The 22443-nt window shown below is 43.8% G+C and overlaps 1 protein-coding gene across 4 annotated transcripts in view; it reads left to right on the top strand.

Annotated features, from left to right (window-relative positions):
- The window catches only part of EPHA6 (EPH receptor A6), a 1072121-nt gene that overhangs the window by 808784 nt on the left and 240894 nt on the right, over positions 1-22443 (top strand). For 3 of the 4 annotated variants that reach the window (XM_074998351.1, XM_074998361.1, XM_074998364.1), the window contains exons 11-12: positions 4747-4817; positions 6646-6771. In XM_074998351.1, the coding sequence (XP_074854452.1) occupies positions 4747-4817; positions 6646-6771 (197 nt within the window). Of the gene's footprint in view, positions 1-4746; positions 4818-6645; positions 6772-22443 lie in introns of those variants that run through there. The other variant, XR_012646082.1, reaches the window with a different exon arrangement.

The raw sequence follows: 22443 nt of genomic DNA, 5'->3' as shown, positions 1-22443 counted from the left end.
CCAAGTGTTGTAGCTTGAATGTGACCCTTACGAGTTGTTGGCCATTCTCCCAGTTTTGGTGAGAACACTTGGTGTTTTGTTTAAAGCACCACTCCTCGAGTCATGTGATTAGGTGAGAATCTCTACTTTCATTTTTTCTAGCTCTCATTTCAGAGAAAGCTGTAAAATACAATCCAAGTGCACCCTAAAGGTTCAGAAACCAGAAGGCAAATGAAAAGAATTTTTAATTTTGTGGTTTTAAGACTATCTGATGAGTGGTACAGGGGCTTGACTCATTATTTTGTATGCTTGCAGTTAGCAATAGTATATATTTTATTAACCTATTTTAGTGAACTCTTTCTGTCTTTAACTTAAAAAAGTACATATCCAATGATAGATGTAAAATTTAAAATGTACAAAGAGAAAATATACTGATTGAAATCTATTGCCTGATCAATGTTTTATATATCTATATGTCTACACCTACATCTATATCTTATTTATCAAAACAGTGCACTATTGTTATAGAATCATGGCTTTACTAATCTAAAGTAAAGATTGGGTAGTGGTTCTTGGGCAGGAGGACAAGTAAGATAAATGCAATAAACTTAAGTAAGGGAAAAGCTAATCTAAAAAGCATTAGAATTAGCATACTAACTGTAATGCTAATTGGATTGTAGAACAGCTTCCCCAAGGGAAGTGAAGAGGGTCCTATTTGCTTGGGATTTTTTAAAATTAGACTGAACAAACCCTTATTAAATCTTCTTTAGCAAACATTGATGCATTAGCAGGGGATGCTCTGGATGACCTGTTAGGACTTACCCAGTGATTCTCTTATTCCATTTCAATTTCTTTCCTTGCAATACAATTCTGACTGTTCAGCTTGCTTCATTTGATATGATGATCATGGTCTACTACTGACACTGTGTTAATTGGGTGAGGAGTTGCTTTGATTCTGTGGCCAGATTCTGCTCTTCCTTACACAATGTAACTCTGGAGTAAACTCATATAACCCCATTGGAGTTACTACCAGTTTTCCCAGATATAACTGAGATTAGAACCTGGCTCCCTGCCAGTATGGGGAATCGTGTCTCTCAGATCCTCCACAAAGTATATCAATAGAGCAGTCTGCCCCTCTCATGCAGAAGAATGGACTCAACTACCTCCACAGCTCAGGCACCCCTGGGCCCCAGCGCGGCCTCCCTCTGACACCAAGGTTTCATGAGAAATGGGAAGGACAGCAAGAAATGAGAGAGCTAGATGGATAGACACCACCTCCTGCTGAACCTAATTGAGTTCCCAAGTCAAAAACAGGGTGTTCCCACACTCTTTTGAGCCTGCAAGCCCTATGGCCAGTGGGAGTTCTGCAGCTCTTCGGGGGTTATGCTTTTAGGAAATAGGAAAACCCTCAGGGAGACAGAGCTGCTTCAGCGGAATGAGGTCTCTCTACAGATTCAACTATTCTCCTAGTCTACGTCTAGATTAGAGAGTTTTCTTGAAAAAACAGCTGTTTTGTTGATAAAACCCTGGAGTGTCCAAGTCCCCAAAGGCATTCTGTTGACAATAAGTTGACAGAACGCAGCACTGTTGTTGACAGCCATACCCCACTCACCACAAGGAAAGACACCTCTGTCGACAAATCACTCTCGTCTGGATATAGCACTAAAGATCCCAGAGAATCGATAGAGAAGTTTGTTTGTTTTTTGGGGTTTGGAGGAGCCCCATAGCCTGCTTCATGTTGGGGGATTGTGTAGGCACAAACCGTGGGCTTCCTTCCCCCACACAATATAGTAAAGTGGAAGTACTTCCCAAGAGGGATTATTAGTGAGTCCCTTTTTCTGCGTCCTTCCCTCCTGGTTGTTGTGGGTGTGGGGAGGTGGAAGCTCTGGGCTGAATGGAACTGAAGACTGTATTTGCTCTCATTTAGAATCTGAGGTTTCACTTGGCTGACAGATGAAGTTCTAGCCCTTCTGAATGGGAATATATCTATCACCATGTAAATTAATGCACTGCTGTCTTGTGAAGCCTATAACATGAAAGACTAAAAAGCAATAGAACCAGTAGGTGTTAACATTACATGAAGATAAATAGGAGAAGTTAACTTCAGAGACTATTTGTGACAATTTAAATAATAGGAGTATAAGCAGAGATCTTTACAATAAGTGATTGCTGTGAATACTGGAAAATAATGTATTATTTCAATGGAAATAAGGATGGATTCAGCCAACAAAGAGGAAATTTGTGAAAGAAATAATTATGCAGAATGAACAAGTGGCATTCCTAAAACATAACTTGACTGCCTTTCTTAAAAGGAACTCGGTGGTAGAATAAGATTAGTATTGGTGTGAACACTCTGCAATTCTTTCTACTTTCATTCTTTCTCTTTGCCAATTTTAAGAACATCAGAGGTTCTTTCAGCTTTCTAAAAGTTACTGAATGGAACTTTTCAATTAAGTAAGATATGGCTTTATTTTGAAATATCTCTTAAACAGAGTGATAAGAGTATTCACTGGAAATCATTCTCTGAAGACAGAGTGAGAAAATTTGGAATAAATACTTCATTTACTGGAGGATTGGAGGCAAATTTCAGTGTGAAGGATTGCATTGGTACCCAGCAGATGTGTTCCGCTTCACTGTTTAGAATTAGCAATTTGATGGACTGTCGAATCACAAGGCTGCTGATGAGTCTATTCATATTGAAGAGGCAGTGTGAGATAAACACCTGCTTGTGTACTTCAGTGAGCGATTAGCCACTAAGAGCAAATAGGAATCATTTCCATCAAGTTTCAGATATTAAAATGGAAGATGCGGTGACTTAAAGCCGCAAAAATGATGGGGTGTGGTTGGCTAAAGTCCATGGAACTCAGCATTAAAATCTGGTGTGATTTATTTTGATCATCAGAGAAATTATCCCTCAGTGAACTACCAATAATGAAAACACATCAAAACTGAGAGACTCGCTGTTGCAAGCCAGATGAGCTCCCCTGTTAGATACGCACCAGGCTGCTGAAGTGGACACAGATGCCCACTGCTGTTTGTGAGTTACATATGGTGTATAACATTGCCAGCGGCAGCACCACCCACAAGGGGAAAAAGGACCTCCCAGGAAGGGGAAATGAGAGCCCCTCAGTGGAGTGGGATTGCAACCCAGTTCACTGGATCACAGAGCCTGCTTCTGCCATTTAGCCAGACAGATGCTCTGTCATGATGGAGGGGCCACCAAACCAAACCTGAGTGATGCTCTGGTGGAAGTGGTGAAATTTCTGGGCACGCACTTGATACTGGATGCAAACCTTTGGTTGCACGTGCTCTTGGCATGCTGGAGCTGGACAGATTTGAGGCACTGTTACTCAGGCTACAAGTATCTAGGTCTAAACTATAGGTGCAGATGCCATGTCTGACACCAGTCTTGGCAGTGAGAGGGACACTGTGCTCCTATTGCCTAGACCCTGAAGCTAGCACCACCTCTCATGAGCTTTCCCAGAAGCTATTGCATGTTCTCAAAGTGTCACCTACACTGTGGGCCCATTGATTTACAGCTTTCCTCATTGGGGCTGTGTGGTAGTGTAAGGAAGACACAATGCAGAGGGATTTCTAAGTACACACCCCCCTTTTGTCTCAGAGAAAGCATACAAGATTTACAGGTCTATGCAAATGTAATAAACATCTTTGCACAAAAACCCTCCCACCGGTGTCCTAACTGCTCCAAGCAGCCTCTGGGATTTGGTCTGCCCTTTCATGGTCCCAACACTGTCTTGCTCCTCCTTTCCAGTGTGCCCTTCTTATTCTGGTTGGTGAGAGAAAGCTACCATGGGAAGAACTTCTCCTTTTGCACTTTCCAGTCCCCACTGTCAAGTAACCCTCCAGGCCTGCTTCAAAGCTGCCCTTAAAGTTTAACAATACTTGATGACACCTTATAGTTTGCCCTCTCTCAGCACTTCTTGGAATTACAATCCAAGGTGGAGGCAACCACCCCCCCACACACATACACCCAAAAACAGGAAGAGTAGAATCTCCTAACCAAATGGTGGTCACAATACAAAATGGAGTTTGTAGTTGGATATATATGCATTCAGACATATTGTTAATGGCTAAACTCACACAGCTGGTTGTGTGTTGTTTGTTGTGTCTGACCACTAACATCTTTGCAGAGGTGACAAAATAATGAGTGCAGAGATTGGAGCAGAAGCTAATCAGAGAAAATATGTGATTTTGACATCTTATCCTTCATGAAGCCCATTAGTGTCATAGAATCTATTACATATATATAGAAAAAGTGAGCTGCTTTAACCCACAGGGCATTAAAGATAATAGGATCGGGTTTAAAATGCACAAATCAACATACAAAACCACTAAGGCATAGCATTAGATAGGCTAAATTTAATAATTTATCACCAAATTGGGAGGATTTTCTGTTGTTGTTTTTAGACAAAGCTAAAGATAACTGCAAAATGAGGAAATTCAATATCTGGTTTGAGGTAAACTTGAAAAGTTTAGTTTTATTAAGTCTTAAGTTGATTTTCTGTATAGTTCTTTTCAATATCAATCATTCCAAACACATTATATATTTATTTTTGTATGTTGTTTTTATAGTTGCTGAAAATGCATAATCTTTCAAAAACTGGTTACCTATACATTTCTGCAAATTCAGAATAGGTAGATCTTCTAATCAAAGTAGCTTATGATGTCACAAACACCTATAGAAAACTTATTGTGCATTCTTCATATGACAACTGTTTTAACAAAAACTGTTTGCTCTTTTAAAAGATGCCAGTGGTACATAAAGGCCAAAATGAAGTCTGAAGAAAAAAGAAGAGCTCATTTGCAAAATGGGCATTGTAAGTAATACAACATTTTCTTATTTAATGCCTATGTCATATTTTAAAATAAATTTGTATATTGTTTTAATTATACATTTTGACCCTGATCCTCCAACCTAATCCATATGCAAAGACACTGTGGTTTGTGCAGACCCACACTTATGGTAGGATCAAAGGTTCTCTTCATATTTGGGTGTCCTCTTTGCAAAAGTTCATTGAGAAACTGTCATTTATTTTACTGTGCAAATCCATCAGGTTTTGGATTTCAGTGTTAATATGTTTTTATCGGTTTCCCAGGCTCGCCTGTGAATTCACAACTGTTCTGTATTGTATTATTCTTCATGAAATGATTGCCCATTGAATTTGCTACTGCAGTGCATACACCTTTCATGCATGATTGGGAATTTTTCATTAGCAGGGCAATCTTGCAGTGACTATTCAAATAGGAGTCCTCATATCCACCTCCATACAAAGAGCACTGCTCATTAATTGCCAAGAGTGAAATCCATGTGGACAGTCCCTCGAAAAAGAACTGTTGTTCTATGCTATAGTAGCTGTGGTTTTTGAGAAATTTTATCAATACAGATTTCACCACCTGCCTTCCTTTCCCATTATTGCTCATTCCTTCTTCTATGCAATTCTATACTGAAGAAGGAAGTGTTGGGCCTACATTACCGTTTACATCCTAAGCTCCTGCCAGTATTGCCTCAATGGATTCTACTAGCTAAAAAGAATATGATCTTGTACACCTGGGGCACCTGTTCAACAAAGGTGGAAACTCTGGGCAGCAGATCTTGGAAAACCACAGCTCCTGTAGGGCAAGAAAACATTCTCTTTGCAGCAGTTTCCTGTCTCTGCTGCAAACATGACAGATTGGATGTGCCAAAAATATACTGATAGTATGCTGTCTATTTATTTACCATTTCCAATGTTTCCCTTTTGGTAGTGTCTTCCTTAATGGTAATACACTGCCTCCTAAGTGTGCTAACAGAAGAATCATAATGGTAGTATTACATGAAATACTCAAATGGGGATTCAGTACTTTTCTGCTGCAGACCTACTTTTTCCCAATGCAGTAAAGTGTCCTTAAATTAATTAAATCATTTATGTCCAAATCAGAAGAATAGGGTCTGAGTATTCAATTGAAGGCTTCATATATACTGAATATAGCTATAACATTGTTTAATTTGATCATTTTATTTATTAAGGTGTCTGATTCTTGCACTCTTACTCGTGCTGAGTTGTACTTTATTCCACTGAACATTTACTATACTGCTTGACTGATAATGTAGTACTTCATGTAAGGGTAACAGAATCAGACACCAAATTATGAACAACATTTTTGAAAGCAGGGTGGGATTTACAGGGTGGAGGTCTTTATTTCTGAATGAATGAGTGTTCTGGGTGCTGCAAGGTGCTGGATTAGCAGAACTGCAGAGTGAAGACTCTGTTAATCGAAATGTAATCTGCCACTCATGCTGCCATTGTTGCTCAAGCCCACATAGTAAGACCACCATTATGGGGGGAAACTATGGTTGCTTCCATATTCATTCAATCCTCTTAAGCTGCCAACAAGCACACCAACTCTCATAGACGTTGGGACACTGATTTATTTTCCGGAGTCTACAATTTAATTAGCAATCAATTGCTAATAATTTTCAGTCACTACTAGCCTAGTGTAAATTGTTTCTGTTAACTTTAATATGACGGGCTTAATATCCCATCACTAATGCACTGAGCTATCCGGTCATTGCATTTTTTACAGTTGGTATTTGTTATAGCATGGGAATGTTTGTTAAAGGATTTTTGACTAAATCATAGGGTTCCTTTCTTCCTTTCTTTCCAGTGCACTTCCCCGGAATAAAAGCATATATTGATCCAGACACATATGAAGACCCAACTCTCGCTGTCCATGAGTTTGCAAAGGAGATAGATCCTTCAAGAATCCGTATTGAGAGAGTTATAGGGGCAGGTAAATGCTTTCAGGCTTGCAAAGAATATTAATAATTGCCTTCCCTAGACATAGAGAAGTTGCCTTACCCAACTTGAAGCCATATGGTGGTAATCAAATACAATATTGAATGTGCGTAGAGTTTTCCAAAAGGCAAGGACACTTTGTGACGTCACTCACCTGCTGTGCTAAAGGTGCAAAAGGTGTGGCAATAGATGTCTTTTCTGTCCTGCTGCTACAGAAGCATGATCAGGCTGCCCTCGCTTTGGAAGAGCCCAGAAGAACAAAGGAGGAACTAGTTGCTCCTTCAAGATCATGCAAGTGTGGTGCTAAAGGTCAATGGGTTGCCTCCAGAATCATAGAATCATAGAAGAGTAGGACTGGAAGGGACCTCGAGAGGCCATCGAGTCCAGCCCCCTGCCCTCATGGCAGGACCAAGCACTTTCTAGACCATCCCTGAAAGCCATCTAACATCTTCTTAAATATCTCCAATAATGGAGATTCTACCACCTCCCTTGGCAATTCGTTCCAGTGTTTGATCACCCTGACAGTTAGGAACTTTTTCCTAATGTCCAACCTGAACCTCCCCTGCTGCAATTTAAGTCCATTGCCTCTTGTTCTATCCTCAGAGGCAAGGAAGAACAAGCTCCCTCCCTCTGCTTTATGACACCCTTTTAGATACCTGAAAACTGCTATCATGTCCCCCCTCAATCTTCTCTTTTCCAAACTAAACAAGCCCAATTCTTTCAGAAGAGTTCGGACTGGTAGCAGTGGTAAACTACATCTCTTGGCTTCTCCACTGATTATTGGAGGCCTGTCCTGGGGTTCTTCTTTCTTCTTATACAATGGAGAGTGAACAACAACCACTACAAGTGGAACTTTAATCCCTCCTCCATAAGCTGGCTAAGGTTAGCTAGGGTCCTTGTGTGTCCAAGGAGCAGTCCTTAGGGACGGGTGGCTGAATATTTATGAGAAAGGATTGTGACAGATGTAGAGTCTTTGCAAATATTTTGCTGTATTTTAAAGCTCAAAGGCAAATTTAAAAATGCTGGTGGTAGGGAAGGTGGAAAAGTCCGATGGTGCCCATCTCTATTTCCACTCCAAAAAATGAAGACAGAGATAGGATGATAGTCTATTCCTAGTAAAGATGGCATTGTAGGAAAAGTAGGTATTGGAAAAGTAAGGAAAAGTGAGTATTACATTCACTAAATAACAAAAAAGAAATGTTGCTGTTTGGCAAGCTGAGTGGCAGTGCAGCCACGTTTTGCACTATCATCTGAAATAGACTATGTATATCCCAAATGATATTCATTTTCCCAAGTACTGCTGGGATGCAAATACAATTTGCATTCTTTTTGTTATTTTTGTAAACATTAATTTTCCTCACACTTATTCAGAGTTCCCTCTGTTGTCTGTCTTCCAGAAATTTAATGAGCATAGACCTTGATTGACAGAGTTAAATGTATCTTCCTTTCCAGAATGATAAAGCATTTGTTTTCTTTCTTTGAGAGCGTGCAGAATACCTCAGGATCTCTATGAAGACTATCAAAACAGAGCTCATGGTTCTGGAATGTTTCCAGTTATTGTTCACTCAAGCATGTTCATTTATTTTAAATACTACATTTTTTATAAAATGGTCTAATTCTTAGTTAGCCTTGGAAAAATAATGCCAAAACTTGTCAAGCTGTGCAGAATGTAGTAACTTTATTGCACATAAGGTTTTATTGAATATTTTTTCTGATTTCATTTCATGTGGATTTTCATGTCTTCAGTTTCACCCCAAAATGCAAACTGAAATTAAGCCAAGAGTACAGTTTCATCTGACTTCAAGCTTACACCAGCACTGAGGTGCGTATGGGATGGGATTTTCCAAAGTGCCTAAAGGTATCAAGAGCACAAATCAGTTGAAAGTCAGTGGGAGTCATGCTCCTAACTCTCTAAGATGCTTTTTGGAAACCCCACCCATTGTTTCCCAATTAAATCATCATCTCACCATGCTTTGTTCACAACTCAGCCCGGGCTCACAGAAGAGTTTGCAAACTTTGACCTTAATCTAGGCTAGACGGCATTCTTCCAAATTAGGGTGTTTCGTTGTGAAAGCGTAGCACAGCTTATTTTCATCCATATGGCATGTACTGCCATGAAACTACATCAAATTTCTGCTGGGGGATGGGATGCACAGCAGATATTAATAGGAGTAGGCTGGAAACAGTCCTCCACAGGTACATCTAATACCAAAAGCTAACCACATCCACATATGCTCTGCACATATTCATTCTTAGCACTCGATAGAATGCTTTCCCCTTTATATATAATTAATTTTACTAAGCTGAATAAGTATTAGTCTCTTCATCTTATAGATGGAAAAACTATGTTGGAAGAGTATATGTCTAAACTGTGAGTTTTCAGTGCTTTCTCCACAGCTGGGCTACTGCTCATGGGGCTTGTCTACACTAGCTCCCTACTTCGAAGGGAGGATGGTAAGTAGGGGGTTGGGAGTTTATTAATGAAGTGCTGTGGTGCATATGCAGCACTTTATTAAGCAAATCCCACCCTGTGGCAACTTCGAAGTGTTAAACTTCGAAGTGCTGGCTCACATCTAGCTGCGGCTAAAATTTTGAGGAATAAAGGGACTTTGAAGTTGCCCAAGCACTTCAAAGTACCAGCAGGTGAGCTGCAGCTCGACACAATCTGGCACTTCAAAGTTTAACACTTCAAAGTTTCCACAGGGGGTTGGGGGGGGCGGAATTTGCTTAATGAAGTGCTGCATATGCAGTGCAGCACTTCATTAATAAACTCCCAACACCCTACTTAGCATCCTCCCTTCAAAATAGTGAGGTAGCGTAGACACAGCCATGCAGTTTCACCTGAGCACTTTTCATTTATCCTGGACCATTGTGGTCATCTAGTTTGACCTCCTATATCAACAAGCCACACTGACTTCCCTAAACTAATTCTTACTGCAGGCTTTTTATAAGCACCACCAATCTCCATTTAAATGTTGTAAATTGTGGAGAATACACATGATCCTTGTTAAATTGCTCCAATGGTTAATTACTCTCAGCATTAAAATTTATTTCCAGTCTAAATTGTCTAGTTTCATCCTTCAGCCATAAGATTGTGTTGGAACTTTTTGTGCTAGATTGAAGAGCCCATTATTAACTGTTTGTTCCCCATCCATACTTCCAGCTGTTATCAAGTCATTTAGACTTCTCTTTAATTCAAATAGATTGAGCTCCTTGAATCTATGACTAGAAGACATGTTTTCTTATTCTTTATTCATGCTCATGGCTTTTCTCTGAATCCTCTTTAGCATATAGCATCATAGAATTATAGAATTCTAGGTCTGGAAAGGACCTCAGGAGGTCATCTAGCCCAGCCCGCTGCCCAAAGCAGACTCAACCTCAACTAAATAATCCCAGCCATGAATATGTCAAGATGAGACTTAAAAACTTCTAGGGATGGAGATTCCACCTCTTCTCTAGGCAACACATTGCAGTGCTTCACCACCCTCTTGGTGAAATAGGTTTCCCTAATATCTAACCTACACCTCTCCCTCTGTAACTTCAGACCATTGCTCCTTGTTCCGCCATCTGTCACGAATGTGAACAGTCTCTCTCCATCCTCTTTAGACCCTCCTTTCAGAAAGTTGAAGGCTGCTATCAAATCATCCCTCAGTCTTCTCTTCTGCAAACTAAATAAGCCCAAATCCTTCAGTCTTTCCTCATAAGTCATGTGTTCCAGACCCTTAATCATTGTGAGCATCAGTTTTGTTTCTATACCAAATAACAGAGATAAAATAAGCTCTGTACTTTTACTTGAGATTCTTGGTCATGCATCCCAGCATTGCGTTAGTCCATTAGGTCACAGCATCACACTGGGAGTCATGTTCAGTTGATTATCCACTATGATCATCACATTTTTTCACAGTCACCCAGAATAGAGTCTCCCATCCCATAAGTATGTCCTACACTCTTTGTTCTCAGATGTATACATGTACATTTAGGTATAGTAAAACACATAGGCCATTTCTACACAGGCCACTTCCTTCGGAAGTGGCATGCTAATACATGGAGCGAAAGATGCTAATGAGGCATGGATGCAAATTCCCAACACCTCATTAGCATAACATCACGTGATTTGGAGTCTGGAAGACCGTTCTTCCAGACTCCAAAATGCCAAATAGAAGCGCAGCTGCCGGGGGTGGGGGGCAGGGGGGACGGCTTCCAGAAGGAAGTCCTTCTTCCGGAGGCCCCTTCTTCTGAAAATTTTTGGGAAGAAGGGGCCTCTGGAAGAAGGACTTCCTTCCGGAAGCCCTCGCCAGTTGCCGCGCTTCTACATGGCGTTTTTGGAGTCCGGAAGAACGGTCATCTGGACTCCAAATCACGTGAAGTTATGCTAATGAGGTGTGGGGAATTTGCATCTACACCTCATTAGCATCTTTCGCTCCGTGTATTAGCATGCCACTTCCAAAGGAAGTGGCCTGTGTAGAAACAGCCATATTGTTTGATTGCAGCCAGTTTACCAAAAATTTGAGATTCCTCTGTATCAGTGACCTGGACTCTTCATTATTTACCACTTGCCATTTTTAGGTCATCTGCATACTTTAGCTGTGATTATTGAATTTTTTTCTTCCAGGGTCATTGATAAAGTTATTAAATAGCATAGGGCCAAGAACCGATACCTGAGGACCCCGCTGGAAGCAGACCCACTCAGAGATGATTTTTTGTAGTTGGTTACATTTTGAGACCTATCATTTGACCAGTTTTAATCCATTTAATGTATCTGTTACTTTTAAATTATTCTCAATTTTAATCAAAGTGCTGTGGCCAAAGTCTTTGTTACCTTTATCAATCAAAAAATCACATTTGTTTGATGGGCTCTATTTTGCAGAAACCCATGTTTATTTTCATTAATTTTGCTAGCCTTCTTAATTAAGTCCCATAGCAGTCACTCCATAATCTGGCCAGGGATCACTATGAGGATGATAGCCCGATAATTGCTCAGGAGGGTGAGGAATGGACCATAGATCTCCCAACTCTTACCACTCTGTCCTGTGCAGTGGGTCAGTCACCCTGCCTTCTACAAAGCTACTCCTTGACAATTGGGCTACTGCTAATTAGTATTCAGGCACAGTAGCTAACACTGAGATGCCCACATCTGTACACCCTGGCTGTGTCTACACATGCACATTATTTCAAAAAGACCGTCCCTCTTTCAAAAGAACAGTGGGAGTGTTGACACATGCCATGTGCTCTTTCGATTGGAAATCGGAGAAGCGTGGCCCAGACGTTGAAAGCCGGACCCCAATCCCATAGTGGAAAGAGCACCCCCCTTTGAAAAACAACATCAAAAGAAGACAAATGTAGACGCTCCATGGCCCGCTCTTTCGAAAGAGGAGTCCTCCACGATGGCGCCCAGACAGAGTGTGGAGACACCCTACCCCGCAGAGTGGAGCTCTATGATCCATGTGTCTGGCCGCTCTTCAAGCTGCATGGACCCAGAAACCCCATGGCAGGAAGCTGAGAGCAGGCAAGCTGCGAGCACACTAGCCCCTAACAGCACACCCGCTCAGCCACCCCCGACGACAACCCAGGCCACATGGCCAGCACCCAGCAGCCCCCTGAACCCCAGGGCACCCCCTCTGAGCCCTCAGAGGGATCCCTGGAGCCCGGCCCAGAAAAAGGGCCCCTCCTGGACAGACCCTGAACTCTGAGACCTCCTGGGCCTCTGGAAGGAGGAGGAAGTCCTCCAGGAGATGGGGGTCAAGTGGCGGAACGCTGCCGCATTCACCCACATGGCCCCTGGACTGACCAGCCAAGACCACCCAGAGTGGACCCCAGAACAAGTCCAGAGCAAAGTCAAGGAGCTCTGGCAGGGCCATGCCAGGGTCCGGTATGAGGCCAGCACTCAGGGGCAGGTGCCTCCACCTGCCTCTTCTGTTGGGAGCTCCATACCATCTTGGGGATCTATGACAGCTGCCTGCCCCTAGCAGTCTGGACACCTCTGCGGACCAATCTAAGCCAGATGAGCTGGATGAGCCAGGACCAACTAGCCTGAGCCAGGGGGCGGACACCACCCGGGAGTGGTACAGCGATGAGGGCAACCTCTTCATCGACATTCCCTTGAGGCTGTCCAGCTGGGCCAGGGGGAGCCAGGTATCGACGGAGGTCATCGTGGTGCCCCCCAGTAAGTGCACAGCAGGGGCGGCACCCCTTCCAGTTGACCGGGCAGCCGCCCAGAGTCCCAGATCCAGACGCTCTGGCTGGCCGCAGCCCCCAACATGCACCTTGTGCCTGCCTGCACCACTCAGCACCCAGACCCGTGGACAGCTCCAGGCACCTGGTTGCCCAGTGGGATGTCCACGGGCCAGCCCACACCGGGGGATGGTCCCACCTGGGTTGGGGGGGAAGTTGTGCACACACCCAACGCTGCATGGATGCCATGCCCACCATGGCCAGGCCCTGGGAGACAGGGAGGTGGGGCCCCTGCAGGACAGGGGGAAGGGATCCTGCTTGGGGACTGACATGCCATCCATCTGCCCTTCCAGGTGCAGCAAGCAAGGGCCCACACAGTCCATTGGCCTCAGTGGTCCACGAGAGCCCCCCCCAGAGTCATTGGATAGGAGCCAGGCACCTGCAGCTGCACCAAGATGCCAGGTGCGCGGCCAGCAGGCACAGCGGTGCACAGGGGATGACCCTGCCAGCCTCTGCCAGGCAGAGCTCCTGGAGCACCACCTCCGGCTGGAGGAGGCTGACCTGGCGTGTCAGAGGGAGGCATGGAACTGGCTTGTGTTCTGCCTGGAGGGCATCCACGGGACTCTGCAGGAGCATGTGGGCAATGTGGCATGGCTCCTGGCCCTCCACACATACACGCTAGCTGCCCACCCCCCCGATCCTGCAGAGTCCCCCTCCACAGTGACCCCCCCACAGAGACCCCCACACCACACTGCTGCCCCCGCTGCTATCCCACCTACCTTCCGGTGCTCCCCACCCTGACCCAGCCCCACCATGGAGCTCTCTCCCGGGGGGGGAGGGGATCCTGGGGCCAATGGGGCTCTCGGCCTGCAACCCCCTTGCCTGAGTGATCCTCCCAGTTCAGACCCTGTCCACCCCACTCCCAGTTGAGGATCCCCCAACCTTTAGCATACCGGCATGTCCCCCCACCTACACTGTAAATAGTTAAATGTTAAAATACTACACTGGTTTTTGGTTTAAGTTATAAATGTTTATTGTGCACCAATGCCTGTGTCCTGTGGGCCTGTGGGGGGAGGCATAGGTGCGGTGGTGGTGGTGCATGTGGTAGGGGGTGGATGCATGGGGGGATGGTTAGGGCATCAGGAGGGGTCAGTGTGGCCCAAGGGTAACGCTTACCTGGAGGGCCTCCTGGATCTGGACCTCGTCACAGCTCGCCTGGTGACCAGCGACAGCAGCTGGCTGCTCAAACCCCATGGTGGCCTTGGCTGCCTACCCCTGCATGTAGGTGTCCCCCTTGCCCTCCACAATGTTGTGGAGGATGCAGCAGGTGCCCACCACTTGGGGGACATTGCACACCCCAATCTCGAGGCAGGTGAGGAGGCACAGCCACCGCCCCTTGAGGCCCCCGAAGGTCCACTCGACCAGTTGCCAGGCCTAGTTGAGGCAGGTGTCGAAGGCCTCCCAGCTGGGGTCAAAATGAGCAGTATAGGGCCACATCAGTCATGGCAGTAGGGGGTATGCTGCATCCGCAGCCATGCATAGCAGCATGGTGATGTCCCCAACCAGCATCTCCTGCTGGGGGACGAAGGTGTCAGCCTCCATACGCTGGCACAGGCTGGAATTGCAGAAGACCCTGGCGTCGTGGGTTTGCCCCGACCAGCCCACGTAGATGTCCATGAACTGGCCTTTGTGGTCCACAAGGGCCTGGAGGACCACCGAGCGGTAGCCCTTCTGGTTGATATAGTGGCCGTTGCTGAGTGATGGGGCACAGATGGGGATCTGTGTCCCATCCAGGGCACTGAAGCAGTTCGGGAACCCCAACAAGGAGAAACCCCTGACAATGGCGTCCAGGTCCCTTACACAGATGACCCAGTGCAGAAGCATGGCCTTTATGGCACGGACAACCTGCATGGGAGGGAAGCCAGGCACTCTCATGAGGGTGCGGCAGGGTGTTCCCAGCCAGCACCCCTCTGACCCCCTCCCGGCCAGCATCCCCTCCCAGGAGCAGGGACCCCACAGGTTAGCCTACTTTCCCCTTCCCTGGGGCTCAGGGAAGCAGGGGGAGCACGGGTGGCTGCCCCATTCCTGCTGCTTCCTTGGGGGTCTGGGAAGGCAAAGGGAAGTGCTGCAGCTTCCCCATCCCTGCCCCTGAGGCTCAGGGAAGGCATGGGAGAGGAAGTCCAATGGCTGCCCCATCCCTGCCGCTTCCTCATGGCTCCCAGGATCACTGGGGTCTGCCACCTCCTTCCCATCTCCCCAGGGCTTGGAGGAGGTGGGAGGAGCCACCCCCCCCCATCTCCCTGTCCTATATTTGGGACAGAGAGATATGGTCATCCTACTGATGTCACATCACTTACTTTTACTTACAGAATATATAGTTTAATGAGTAAAAGGGAGAAGGTCACAGTGCTGAGCTAGCTGACAATGACAGTATGTTTGCAGAGATTAATCTTCTCTGAGCCTCTTAAAATATGGTGGGTGATTCATGTTACTCTCTGAAAAACAGCCTGTTAGTCTGGAAAGTTTCCACCAGAGAATGATGAATCCAAGCAGGGCATAGTTATGTTCTAACTCTCAGAGTCTGAGAATAGATAGGTCAGGCAACTGAAAAGAACTGGAAATTTCTTTTATTTGGGGAAAATGCATGCTGTTAAGTTTCCCTGTCTGAGCTCAGTCACCCAGCCAGACACAGTGATTGAGAGCACTTAGAAACACTTTCCTACATAGGAAAATATTGAGACTTTTGGTGCTTTGCCCAAAATGCTCTTGTATACCAGAAAGCTCTGAAAATCTCTGTGGAGGCAAACGCAAATGAAGAAACACTGAGGGTAAAATTGGGTTCAGTTCCTAGCAGTTAACCTGAGATATGCGCTGTCAGACACAAAAACGTGAGCATTTCCCAAAGGGAACTGTGTGTCTAGGGCTTGAAGAACTTTGGTTTATATCATTTATATCAGAAAAGTTGCATGTATCATTTTATTGATATACTGCAATGGTAGATGGCATGAAGATTCAGAAATGTTGTTAATATATTTGTCTTTCCTTAAGTGTCTCCTCTCTTTATAAAATAGAACAAGATTCAGTGATTTATTCAGATCCTATCTGAGCACTGCCATTGCACTCTAAAGATGAAAATGTACAAGAATTTTTTTATTGATGTGGCTATTTTTCTGTCCACTATATTTAGTTTTGACTGTTCTATGTGTGTTCAACAAAAGAATACCTCTGCTTTACCTCTTTTCCCTCCCCTTGTTTTAGGTGTTGTCTTTCCTGATCCAGGAAAATACTACTCTTCCACATTTGTTTTATTATTGAAAAATATTTACATAAGAGTGAAGATGAGGGCCTTTTGCCAGGCTCTAAAAGGGGCACAGCATGGATAAAAGAGAACCACTGTGAGTGAGAGGTACTCAGGTCTATGGTAGCATGGAAAAGGTCTGGATGGTTTATGCAGTTTTCTCTCCAGAACACTTCCATTGGTCAAGATTAAGTGGGTTCTTTATTAAAAGAAGATGCTTTTCTTCCTTCTCTAAGGAATCTTGTAAGATTGTTTTCTTTTTAACTCAAGTTTTCATGGCTGTAAGACACAGAGTTTAAGTGAGAGTGATTTTTTTCCACTAGTCATCATGAATTTAGATTGTTTACATTCTGGTCTTGTCAAACCGTTGGCTGTTCTACTAAGAGAGTTGAGGATATCAGTGCTGGTAGCTTTGACCAACACAGGAGTAGGAGTCAGTCACAAAAATTTTTTTTAGAAAAAAATTCTAAAAACAGCTTTGACACCAGTTCTTTTTATGGCCATATGCAAGTCATTTAAATTTGTCATCTTCCCCATTCAGTAAAATATGGATAATAATAGCCCCCCTACTTCACTAAGATGTTGTAGAGATTAATTGCTGTTTGTAAAGCACCATACAGTTGGTAATTATTTCTACTAGCTACCAGAGATGTCTGGAGGTTTTCTTTTGGCTTTTACTCACCTGAACTTTATTCAAGTCAGAGAGATAAGTGAAAAGTTCTATATTCCATTAGTATTAATATTTTGAGCTCATCATTCCTGGGATATTTTTAAATTTTATTCTATTATTTATTAGATAAGATCTGAGATCTCAAGGCTACGGTTATATCTTGTTTGATGTTATCAGTGCACACAGCACACTGGGACTTCTGCACCGGTTTTTCTGTTTGTGTTTTATACGCGTTCCTTACTTTTTAAAAACTAGTATTTTTCAGTTGTTCTCTCATTTGATAACACATTACTTAATTAAAGTCACGCTAAGCTAAATCCCTCCATTGTTATTAACAAGTGCCAACTGCCCTAGACAACGACATGCAAACAATAAATCAAAACCAAGATCTTATCCATTAACAAAAGGGGATCAAGTTTTCACTTGAAAAGGGAAACAGACTGGCTGTGGCCACACTTACCCAAAATTTCGAAAGGGCCCAGCTGATAGGAACAAAGGGATTTCAACGTTTGCGAGGTCCTTTCAAAAAGAGCTCTGTGTAAACGAGCCGCGTGAGATTGAAACAGAGCACATTCAAAGTGCCGTGGCTGGCAGCATGCTAATGAGACACTGAATATTCATTTCAGCCCCTCATTAGTATTCTCCGATTTGGCCATTAGCATGGCCCTTTCGAAATTTTGGCCAAGTGTGGCCACAGCCATTTTGTTTTAATGTACATTCCATATAGCTAGTGTACTTTAAGGGGCTTAACTGATGGCTGAGACCTGATTAAAAATAGTTTCCACTGCTGTGTACCACTTCAATTATTAACTTGGGAGAACCCAAGAGGGGTGTTCCTTTGCAAAAAATTTGCAGTCAGGATTTTGTGTTGTTTTTTCATTTTTCAAACATACTATATATCTATTGGGTCTTGTAGTATAAGTATATTGAGCTAAATTCATCCCTCATGTATCTTCTTGCGCTTCAGAAGAGATGAATGGTAGCAGAGAAGAATGGGGCTTACAGATTTTTGGTTCAAACAGAAACAGTTTTCATTCACCAGAGCATAGTGTCTTTAAAGTGAGGGGAGGCAGTTTTCCCTGTTCAGCCCCAGTCCTTCTGTTGTGTTGCTGTGAATTTATAGTTATTTGAACATTTTCTTTTTAATCTTCTAAAGCTACTTGGAAAATTAAAGTATCAGAGGGGTAGCCGTATTAGTCTGTATCTGCAAAAACAGTAAGAAGTCCTTTGGCACCCTATAGACTAACAGTTTATTTGGAGCATAAGCTTTCATGGGCAAAGACCCACTTTGCCAGATGTATGTCTAACAGAAATTGCATGCGCTTCATCAGATTCATGGAACATTAAAGTGAGTCTTCCACCTTCGAACTAATGACCTGTCAGAGACTCCAGAATTCTTCCTCTCTGCATTTCCCTCATGCACCACCTCATGTTCCTTTTCTGGCCTGCCACTCAATCTTTCAGTCCCTCTTGCAGATAACTCACAAAGTAGATTAATGTACGTTGTCAAGTGATTCATTGCTTCATTATAGTTCCTCCTAAGAGGAAATAGTTCTTCTGAGCAACAGCCAGCTCATTGTTCTAGTACAGCAGTTCCCAACCCTTTTCCAGACAGGGACCCATTTTGACAATTCAGGAAGACTTGGTGACCAAAGGCAATTCAAAAACAGGGAAGAGAGGGACATGAGCAGCACAGTAACTAGCTAATTTTGTGCCTGAGGCAAGAATATCAAATACTGCCCCTTCATGTTTATATATTCATAATAGTTATTTCATAAAATAATAACACAATATTTACCCTGGCTAGTCAGAGTTGTGGTGGTACAAAGATGCTTATCCCCAAACTGCTGCCCCCAGCTTAAACCCCACAACCAGGGGCTTGGGGAGTCACACTCAGGCTGGAGGGGACTAGCGGAATCACACTCGGGCTAGGAGTCACTCAGGGGCTGCAGGGGGCTAAGGGAGTCACACTCATTGGCTGGAGGGGCCTAGAGGGAGCTAGGGGAATTACACTCGGGCTAGGAGTCACTCACAGGCTGGATGGGGCTAGGGAAGGCACAGGGACTCCTGCAGCTGGAAACTAGCAGAGGCTGGAAGCCAGGGAGCTGATCACCTCTGCCCTCCCTCCCTAGCTCAGACTCAGGCCCCCAGCTTACCTGAGCTGGGCGCTGCTCCTCTGGTATGCACTTCTCTGCCCTGCAGCTGAAATGGTTCTCAGTGTAGTTGATTGGCTTAACAGCCTCATGGCTGTTAATCCAATTAAGAAATTGAAAACCACTTCAGGAGTGTGAATTGCTCTTAATAGCCACCTCTGGAGCTGCCCAGCCCAGCAGACGACCCCCTTTGAAATGTAATTACAACCCTTGTTTGGGTCCTGATCCATAAGCTGGGAAGCTCGAAACTAGTACATATCTATTTCATTGGCAGACCCTCCACCATATTGGCTGTTCTCCGGTGTTAACCCTTTGCTAAGACCTTCTAGCATCACACGTAGAACACAAAATGCAAAAGTGAAGAAATAGTACCGTTTACTATCAAAACAGTCTTCAGGCAACAACAGGAGGTTTTTAGTTTTGTTGGAAAACATTTGACAATTATAACAGCAAAGATAAAACCACTGCTATTTAAGACAAATTGATTCAATTTTAATACAAGGAGTGAATACAGTAATCAGAACAGTACTGCCTGGCCATCCAATGAAATTTAAGAGTCTCACTCCTCTGGGTGGTGAAGATTGATGAATGAGGAGATGGCATGTTCAAAGCAAGGAAAATTCCTTGTAAAAATATAAGATGAGACCACATTTATTCTCTACAGTGCCAGCAACTAAATGATTGTAAACTGGTGGTAAAACATTCCTGCAACAGCAAAACAAAAAGCAGTCAAGAAGCACTTTAAAGACTGGCAAAATAGTTTATTAGGTGAGCTTTCGTGGGACATTCCAGCAATAGGTGTGATCTAGAGGATGAGATTACTTATTCTTTTTAGCTATTAATGGTAACAGAGAGGAAGCTGTGCTAGTCTATACACTATCAAAACAAAAAGTAGTCAAGTAGCACGTTAAAGACTAGCAAAATAGCTTATTAGGTGAGCTTTCGTGGGACAGACCCACTTCTTCAGACCAGAGCCAGACCAGAACAGACTCAATATTTAAGACACAGAGAACCAAAAACAGTAAGCAAGGAGGACAAATCAGAAAAAGATAATCAAGGTGAGCAAATCACAGAGTGGAGGGGTGGGGGGGGTAGATCAAGAATTAGATTGAGTTAAGTATGCAGACGAGCCCCTATAGTGACTCAGAAAGTTCACATCACGATTTAAACCATGTGTTAGTGTTCCGAATTTGAATATATATGTCAGTGTGTCCGCTTCCCTTTCTACAAAGGAGCGATAATTTCTTTTCAGTAACACACATACCTTGAGGTCATTGACAGAATGCCCCATTCCATTAAAATGTTGACTGACTGGTTTGTGGATCTGGAGCATTTTGATGTCTGTTTTGTGCCCGTTGACCCTTTGTCTAAGGGAGTTAGAAGTCTGTCCAATATACAAAGCATCTGGGCATTGTTGGCACATGATGGCATATATGATGTTAGTAGAGGAGCATGAGAAAGTGCCCGTGATTCTGTGAGTAACCTGGTTAGGTCCAGTGATGGTATTTCCAAAGAAGATACGTGGACAAAGCTGGCAGCGGGCTTTGTTGCAGGGAAAGGTTCCAGGACTGGTGTTCCTGGGGTATAGACTGTGGCTGTTAGTAAGGATCCTCATGAGGTTGGGAGGTTGTCTGTAGGAGAGAACAGGAATGTCACCCAGGGCCTTCTGGAGTGTAGCATCCTGATTAAGAATAGGTTGTAGGTCTTTAATAATTCGTTGCAGTGGTCTGAGTTGGGGGCTGTGGGTGATGACCAGTGGTGTTCTGTTCTTGGCTTTTTTGGGCTGATCTTGGAGTAGCTGGTTTCTGGGTATGTGTCTGGCCCTGTCGATTTGTTTTTTTACTTCTCCTGGTGGGTAATTCAGGTTTATGAATATTTGGTAAAGTTCTTGTAGTTTTTGGTCTCTGTCAGTTGGATCAGAGCAAATGCGATTATACCTAAGAGTTTGACTGTAAACAATGGATCTAGTTACGTGTGCAGGATGGAAACTAGAAGGGTGTAGGTAAGTATAGCGATCAGTAGGTTTTCGGTAACCTCCACTCTCTGATTTGCTCACCTTGATTATCTTTTTCTGATTTGTCCTCCTTGCTTACTGTTTTTGGTTCTCTGTGTCTTAAATATTGAGTCTGTTCTGGTCTGGCTATGGTCTGAAGAAGTGGGTCTGTCCCACGAAAGCTCACCTAATAAACTATTTTGCTAGTCTTTAAAGTGCTACTTGACTGCTTTTTGTTTTTTTAGCTATTAGTACAGGTTTGCACTGCATTCCTCCTATTTTTCCCACTGCTCCTCGTAGTGTTATCACCAAACATCTTGATGTTACGCACTCTTGGTTTCAAACATTTTAAAAGCTCTTACTGTATTAAATACTCTATGGTGGCTTAGTCAAGCAATCACACAGGTCACTGATGTAAATTTTGTTAGCCTTTAAAGTGCTACTGGACTGCTTTTTTGTTTTGATAGAATATAGACTAACACAGCTATCTCTCTGTTACTGGTCACTAATGTGTTTGTATATTTCTTTACCACCTCTCACCAACTTGATCTATCTTCCCAGTGCTATGTCATCTCTCCAGGTGAATTAATTGTGACTGTCTCCATGTTGAATTCTTTGCACTGTCCAAGGTATTATAAAGTCCTTTCCTGTCTACCCTTCTAGTGACACTTCTTTCAACATCATTCATTTTTTCTCCTTCCAGTTTGTCCTGAATTCTTAAACATTTTCACCACACGTTGTCAGTGTGAAGCACCTGAAAGTGCAGGTATGCTGCTGGAGATTCAGACCTAGAAGCAGAGTAGTGGTGGCTCAACAGGCTGCAGGCCAGATAAGGCAGGGTGGAAAAGCTTGAGTATGTGCATAGTGCATTTTTCTTTTTCCTACAGGCCCAGACAGGTTCCAGTCAGAAAGCAGCCCCCACCCCCCTCTGCATGAAAGAACTACTTTCTCCCAGCCACATTAGCAATGCTGGTCACACCATGGAAGATGGAAAGGAGGTGCAGCCATGATGCTGCTCCTTCTGTGCTTATCCAGCAGAGACTAGATACAGAGAATGAGGAAGCGCTCTGCTTCAGACAAAGCAACGAAGCAATGGACAGCCTCCTCCTGCATTCAGGAGCATTCCAGGAGACATTCTGCTTCCCTTAGTGCTGATCGTTAGCCTCTCAATAGGAAAAGTGCTGAATATTGGACTGCTCGTAGAGAGTGGGCTACAGTAGGGCAAGGTATCTTCTCGTCTTCATTTGTGGGCAAAGACCTGCTTCATCAGATGCATGAGTGCACTCACGCATCTGACGAAGCGGGTCTTTGCGCACAAAAACTTATGCTCCAAAATATCGGTTCATCTATAAGGTGCCACAGGACTTCTTGTTGTTCTCGAA

The sequence above is a fragment of the Carettochelys insculpta genome, chromosome 1 (genome assembly GCF_033958435.1).
Source record: "Carettochelys insculpta isolate YL-2023 chromosome 1, ASM3395843v1, whole genome shotgun sequence".
Lineage (NCBI taxonomy): Eukaryota > Metazoa > Chordata > Testudines > Carettochelyidae > Carettochelys > Carettochelys insculpta.
Note: the sequence above shows the minus strand (reverse complement) of the source record. Positions and strands in the feature narration are given on the sequence as shown.